Below are 7234 nucleotides of genomic sequence, written 5' to 3'. Positions count from 1 at the left end.
CCACTCAACCTCACACACCTGGTTCCTGAGGGGTCCACCACGCCTCCTTGGAGTCTCTCACTGCTGCTTCTGAGAGCACTCCACAAATGGCAAAAATCCTGGCCTATCAACAAAGCGATCGGTTTTCACTTTCCCGGCCACAGTGGAACCAGGTCAAGGCCCGCACTTAAACAGGAAGTCGAAGGTCAGGCATCTGTAACGCAGAGATGCCTGAACTCATCACAAAACATGACAAAACTTCCAAACTTCACATTTTTTCTTTAATAAAGTTGATGCCATGTGCTGTAGAGTCAGAACCAAACCACAGCTGACCCTCCAGAGGGTTTTCAGAGGCAGTAAACCACTTCTCCCGCAAAGCAAGGGGTGGATCTGAACGGCTCAGGTAGATTTAAGTCCCCACTAGCCCTTTATCTTTCTCGCAGAAACCAGTCTTTAATTCAGTGGTCTCCTGCTTCGATCATAATTATCAGTTCACCAAGATCCTGGAAAACTGGCTCACTCCCCAGAGGTGGGGACTTCTCAGTTGTACAGAAGGAAGTGTTGGCCATAAACAAAGGTACCACATCCAAGGATGTCTTTACCCTGGAGACTATTTACAGAACTGCACAGTCAGAGGGGTACAAACCCCCGAGGTGGCACCTGACAGTGCCACCTGCAGAGAGAGTACAGCTCACACCGGGTCCTCTGACGGTCAGGCGTAGGAAGAGAGTGACAAGGCTGCGGGCATCGGGCCCGTGCTCAGCTGTTGGGTCTTCCCAGCACAAAAGCCACCAGGGCCCACGTGGTGACGATGCCACAGACTCTGCAAGACAATGACACAGTCAGTGGCCTGGAGGCCGAGCCCCCGCCAGTTCTCCCCTCAGACACGGCTTCCTCCCCACTGCTCCCCAACACCACACACCATCACTCCCACCTTCGAGCCCCGTCAAGTCTGGGGGCTCTGGAACAGACCCAACCACGCATATTTCCTGGTGACTTAGAGGCACGGATCACAGAAGGAAAAAGGCACCAGCTAGGAGCCAAACATTCTTCTCCAACTCTGTTTACGTCGCTCTGGTTCCTGGCCTCACTCACCACATCCAGTCAGAACCGACTCACAGAGGACACGCACTGTGAGTTTCCAAGGCTTCAACCACACAGAAGGAGGCTCTTCATCTTTATCTCATGGAGCTGACGGGATTCAAACCGCTGGGGAACTGCCACCTCTGCTGAGCACAGCCTCTGGACCAAGGCCACCACAGCCCCCGGTGGTTCCTAGCCGCCCAGCCAAACTCTTCCTCAAGTTTCCTTAACAGCTTTTCGCTCTTACAAAAGCCTGGGCCAAAAACTTGACCCGGGATCCAATCTGGCCTCGGCCCTTCTCACATCTCCTCTGTGGGGACCCAGCCCCTCCTTCGCCTCCTCCCCACAGAAGGCAGAACGTACATGCCTCCGAATCAGCTCCTCCCACCCCACGCACCGCACCACCGGCCTGGCTGCTGCTCCAGTCTCCCCACTGCTGCTCCCTCCACATGAAGGCGTTCCAGTCCCCACCTCCTCGCAGCCCTGCAACCCCAGGCCCAGTCCCACCTGGGCCTCTGTCCTCTCAGTTCCACTGGCCCGGACACGGTCCTGCAGGTTCCCTGGCGTGGCTCCACCCTCACGCCTCTGAACCCCGTGTCTCATGCCTTTTAACACAGACCACCTCAACTGTCTGCAATGCCCTCTGACTGTCCCCAACCCTGACACCTCCCCACACCAAGCCCGCTCTGTGTAACAAGCTGTATCGACTCACTGCCATCAAGCAGATGCCAACGCGAAGTGCCCCGAGGGGTCGGAGTAGACGCCCCCAGGTTCCACCAGCTGTGACCTTTCTTCTCAGGTGTTCAGCACATTCACATCACCAACTCAGGAATCAAGCATGTCACTATCTGCCCCCGGGCATTCCCAGTTCAAGAACCGTCTACCACTGATTTATTCCAGACTATTTCCTATGCTGCCTCAGCGCCTACAGGACTGTGAGCTCAGTGCAAACAGGAACCACGGCCCCCCCAAAAAACCCCAAGGAACACGCTCCCCCCACTGACAAACCCCAAGGAACACGGTTCCCCCAACAAACCCCAAGGAACACGCTCTCCCCCAAACAAACCCCCACGGACCACTCTCTCCTCTCAACAAACCCGAGGACCATGTTCTCCCCTCAACAAACCCCAAGGAACACGCTCTCCCCCAAACAAACCCCCACGGACCACTCTCTCCTCCCAACAAACCCGAGGACCACGCTTTCCCCCCAACAAACCCAAGGACCACGTTCTCTCCCCAGCAATCCCCCGAGGACCACGCTCTCCCCTCAACAAACCCAAGGACCATGCTTCCCCCCGACAAACCCCTGAGACCACACTCTCCGTCACCGTCACCGACATATCCCTGAGAGCACACTCCTCCTCACTCACACACACCCTCAGGACAGCACCCTCCCTCACTGATGAACCCCTAGGACCACACTCTCCCTCAGTGACAAAGCTCTTCCTCAGTGATACGCCCCACACTCTGACCCGTGCCTCCACGGCCAAGGCTCAGTGCGTGCTGGGCACCATCCCTGTCCATCGGCTCAAGAACTGGACTCGACTCAGAGCCCACAGACACACAGCAAGCGGGGGTGGGGGGGCTGCCACCTGGCGCACTTGCCCACTTACTGTAACAAGCAGTTGATGTTTGGAGAATGTTTCCAGTAGCGGTAGAGGGACACCTGGAAGTCAGGGTGGTGTCTGTATTCCCGCAGGACACTGCGAGCACTGCCAACAGAGAGGTGTTCTCGGGTAAGTCCAGGGTCCTAAGTGGACCTGCCCGGGGGGTGGGGGGTGAGGATGGCAGTGCGGCTCCCAGCACCCACTCCTTGAACTTGTTGGTCAGGAGCAGGAACTGACTGCGGGTGAGGCGTCGGACGTCAAACTTGCAGAGGTTCTGAAACTCCCGGTACACCTGCGGCTCACTGAGCCCCGGCCACTTCCTGGCACTGAGGATGAGGATGGGAGGTCGGATGCTGGGATAATCCGGGCCAGAAAAGTTCTAGAAACACAGAGAACAGGACAGATTTTCTGTACTTTCTACCTCCAACCCACAATCCCTACAAGAGAAACTGAGAAAGGTCCTGTGTGAGACAGAGGAGGTGGGTGGTTGGGAGGGATGAAGGGGGAGCCCCAGCAATGCTCAGATCAAGTCCAGCAGCTCTGCTTCCCACTCCCTCCTCCCAACAGGTGAAGAGGTCTTGGCATCTACTCACGACTCTCGGGACCCCAGCTCGGATGAGATTCACCTGGTTCAGGTAGGGAGCCAGCGCATCCAGGTACTGGTGGAAGGTGGGCTCCAGTGTGGCGTGGCTGCGGCAGGGACGAAGAGGCCACAGGCTCCTTCACACCGTCTCCAGCCATGGCCAAGGGCCTGGGGACAGAGCCTGGGAGGAGGCTGCCTTCCTCCCACCCTCCCACACACCAGGGCTTGTGTTTCCTCCAGAACCTTCCCTGGTCCGAGTGAGAGGAGAGCTTCAGGGACTCCTGGCCAGCAAGACGGAGAGCTTCTGGGAACCAGCCCCTTAATCGGCAGGGACTCAGGGCTGGGCCATGTGCTCACAGGAGGTGCCCTTCGTCACCCCCAACATGCTACCTCTCCAGTCTCGTTCTTGCATCTCCTCGGCCCTGCCCAGACCCCTTGGCACCCCAAGCCTCATAGTAAAAACACACCAGAGGCCCTCCCCACCCTCACCCCCTTAGTGTGGGTCCTCAATGAGCCCTGAAGACACGAAGCGAGGGGCTGGCAAAAAGAAGCGCTTACCCGTGCACTCTCTGCAGCAGTAGGTGAGCCACTTTCAGAAGAACTAGGAAAGGAAGCGGGGAAAAGTAACACTCCTCGACTCACCTTATCCAAAGACAAACCCACATTTCATTTCCAGCGTGTGCAAACCACGCTGGAACCCGGTGGTGCCATGGTCAAAACCAAGGGGTTGGTGGTTCAAACCCATCAAAAAGATGGGGCAGCCTGCCTCTGTAAAGGCCAACGGCCAGGAGGCAGGACGCAGTGGGACTCTGTCCCGCAGAGCTGCCAGGACTTTCTATCCATCCACGGCTGTGAGTTCGGGTTTTTGAGTTGGATGTGTACAGACGAACAGAAAATAATGGTGTGCCTGGGGCACTGGGGGCCTGGGGTGGTGGGGGCCTAGAGGAGAAGAGGCCCAGGGTGGCAGGGGCCTGGGGTGGCAGGGGCCAAGGCAGCAGGGGCCCAGGACAGCAGGGGACCCGGGTAGCAGGGGCCTAGACGAGCAAGGGTCTGGGGCGGCAGGGGCTTAGGGCAGCAGGGGCCCAGGGCGGCAAGGGCCCCGGGTAGCAGGGGCCTAGAGGAGCAGGGGCCTGGGGCAGCAGGAGCTTAGGGCAACAGGGGTCTGGGGCAGCAGGACTAGGCAGAGATACAAAAATCAGCCTCCTTTGGAAAGAAGAGTGACTCTCACCTGACCCACAGAGGAAGGCGTCATAGGCTGCTTCGTGCGGACACTTGGTATCAACTGCAACATCCAGAGGAAGAGTGAACGCCGAGGAAGCAGAAGTGCGGCCCAGGTCAGGGAGGGGTCCCATGGGGTCCCTCCCTCACCCAGCTCAGCCTCACAACGGCTGAGGCATCAACAACCACTGTGCTCTTCCTAAGGCCCAGGATGGCTGTGTCCCCATCGGGCCCCACCTCCAGGCTCCACCTCCGCCTTGGTCCTCTCCACAGTGGTGAGAGACACCAGAGAGCGAGAAAGCCAAGAACCAAGAGCTCCAGAGAGTCGGCATTCCTGCCAAGGAGGGGACGGACACTGCAGTTCAAATGTCACTCAAGTCAAGTGGGCTACACGGTCCAACGGGGAAGGGCTCCACCTGCCACTGAGAGGCTGGAGGTTCACACCCACCCAGCGGCTCTACAGAGAGACCTACTCATTTTCATCAAGAGGGCAGCCAGGAAAATTAAGAGGAAGGTTGTCCTGGCACACGAAGTGGCTGCTAGCATCAATGTGCTGGCGAACAGCATCACATACAGTACAAGCCCCAAGCTGATCCTCCCACAGGGGCAGTGTGACTGGCACAGGACCACCAGAGGAGCTGAGGCACGTGGGAACATACCATACTTGTCAAACCTGCTTGCATGAACAATCACAGGTCCAGAGCCGTTAGTGGGATTCAGGTCACTGAAAAGAGAAAAAGAGTGAATCAAACAGTACTCTGAAGACAATCCTCCTGGTCCTGAAACCACAGGAGGAGAGGGAACACTTGCCCCAAGGCAGGGCGTGGTGCTGAGAGAGGAACGGACTTCAGAGACATGTGGGTCAGCACGACCTCGCTGACTAGGCTTGCTGGATCCTGGACACCTCTGGCCTTGGTCTGAGGTTAGTGCTTGGGAGTGAGGTATCCTAGCATCCAACAAGGAAATCTTCATTTATTCTCCAACAAAATGTTACTGCTTCTAGACGATCAACCTATCCTGAACCCTAATTTTCATATCTGAAAAATGAGCATGGTGACTCGACCAGGTCATAAGGGAGCTAGGTTCATTAATGTACACAGATCCTAAGCTGTTATCAGAGGGTCAAAAATAGAAGCTGACACTTCATCCACATGGTCCAGATTCAGAACCTGCCATCTCTCTCTCTCTCTCTCCCCCTGACCCCAGTTCATACAACCTCTCTCTCTCTGTCCCCCTCATTCTCAGTCTCTCTTACTCAGTTTTGCTCTCACATATAAAGTATCTCTCACACACACAGCCTCTCAGATTGTTTCATATACATATAGTCAGTCTCACACTTAAATCTTTTAAATAGACTCCAATTCACACACACACACTCTCTCTCTCCCCCCCTTCCCACACAGTTTGTCTCTCAGACATGCAGTTTCTCTCAGCCATGTAGTCTTTCTCACACACACACACACACACACATACACCCACACCCACACACACAGTCTTTCTCTCTCCCACATACACTCTCACCTATCCACACAGTGACTGACTCCCTAAGGACTAAACAGAGACTGTCCCAAGCCCAGGACTGAGTCTGAGGGTTGGGGAGGAAAACGAATCCAAACGGAAGGTGCCTATGTAGCAGAAAAACAACCAGAAGAAAGTCAGTGGACTCGATGTCCCAGATCTGGGTTTGACTGGGTTCAAACACTATGGTGGGTGTCGAAGTCATTGTCAGGGGAGGGTTGAGAAAGGAACTTTGAGAGGAAATGTGAGAAAGGAGTTTTAGAAAAGCAAAAGTCTAGGGGGGAGGGCTGGAAGAGGAAAATGTGCAACAATGAATGAATGAAAATCCAAAGTCTCTAAATTGTCATTGAAATTAATAATAAATTTAAAAAAATTTATCAGGGAAAAAAAAACCTTACAATTAAAAAAAAAAAGAAAAGAAAAAGCCCACCAAAGGCAATCCTAAAAACAAGCAAAAGTCCAAAAAAAAAAACAAGAAACCTAGGCGAGCGCTTCAGCGAGAAGAGGCTGAAGTGTCGGAGGCCACAATAAAAGGACAAGGTGCCATGAGAGCTCCTCTCGCACGCCAGCTACACATCACCTCACAAAGGGGACTGGCAGTGTCCACTCAGTGACCTCCCCAGGTGCAGGTCCAGGGGCTGAGGAGAGAGGCCCCTCAAGAGGACAAACAGACGACCAGCGTGGAGGGCACAGCCAGGAGGGAACTGGGTCTCTGAACCAGAGAGGGAGTCCCACTGCTGAGAGAGGGGAGAAAAGAGGATGAAGACGCAGGAACCCGCAAGCACGCTCCCACGGAAGAGCTGGGAAGGGAGGGGGGCCTTCCCTGCCTCTTTCTTCTGGGAAATGAGAGGCAAAATGGTCTTCTGAGGAACGGAAAATGAAGCAGGAAGGGCACAAAGCAGAGACGCTGGTCTCGGTGGTGAGAGGTGAAGGGCATTCATTACAAACCGGATGCTAAGCAGGAACACAGTGCCACGTGGACGAGCCAACAGTGAGACAGGGCACCGCTCGTCCAACGGTCCCGCTGTGCAGCCACTGGGGCCAGTCTCCCCGTGACGTGCTGAGCCCAGTGGGGAGGGACACTTGTCCTCACCCCAGCAGGAGACACAGGGGCCAATGTTCTCACAGAAAGGGCAGAGGAGGGTTCAACAATGTATACTGCACTGAAACAGAGGAGGGAGAAAACTGTTTAAAAGAGATATATAACTAGGTATTTCTGTCATCACAGGAGACTAGAGCGAAGGCT

The 7234-nt window shown here is 55.2% G+C and overlaps 1 protein-coding gene across 1 annotated transcript in view; it reads right to left on the bottom strand.

Annotated features, from left to right (window-relative positions):
* Positions 1 to 738: 738 nt before the first annotated feature.
* Positions 739 to 7234, bottom strand: part of PNLDC1 (poly(A)-specific ribonuclease (PARN)-like domain containing 1) — a 39078-nt gene continuing 32582 nt past the window's right edge. The window contains exons 13-19 of the mRNA XM_006882815.1: positions 5130 to 5194; positions 4481 to 4534; positions 3811 to 3853; positions 3263 to 3359; positions 2873 to 3048; positions 2676 to 2774; positions 739 to 802 (exon numbers count right to left, since the gene is read on the bottom strand). Of these exons, the coding sequence (XP_006882877.1) occupies positions 739 to 802; positions 2676 to 2774; positions 2873 to 3048; positions 3263 to 3359; positions 3811 to 3853; positions 4481 to 4534; positions 5130 to 5194 (598 nt within the window). The remainder of the gene's footprint in view (positions 803 to 2675; positions 2775 to 2872; positions 3049 to 3262; positions 3360 to 3810; positions 3854 to 4480; positions 4535 to 5129; positions 5195 to 7234) is intronic.

The sequence above is a fragment of the Elephantulus edwardii genome, unplaced genomic scaffold, assembly GCF_000299155.1.
Source record: "Elephantulus edwardii isolate Elephantulus edwardi_28Jun2011 unplaced genomic scaffold, EleEdw1.0 scaffold00024, whole genome shotgun sequence".
Classification (NCBI taxonomy): Eukaryota; Metazoa; Chordata; class Mammalia; order Macroscelidea; family Macroscelididae; genus Elephantulus; species Elephantulus edwardii.
This window is presented reverse-complemented; position numbering and strand designations above follow the sequence as displayed.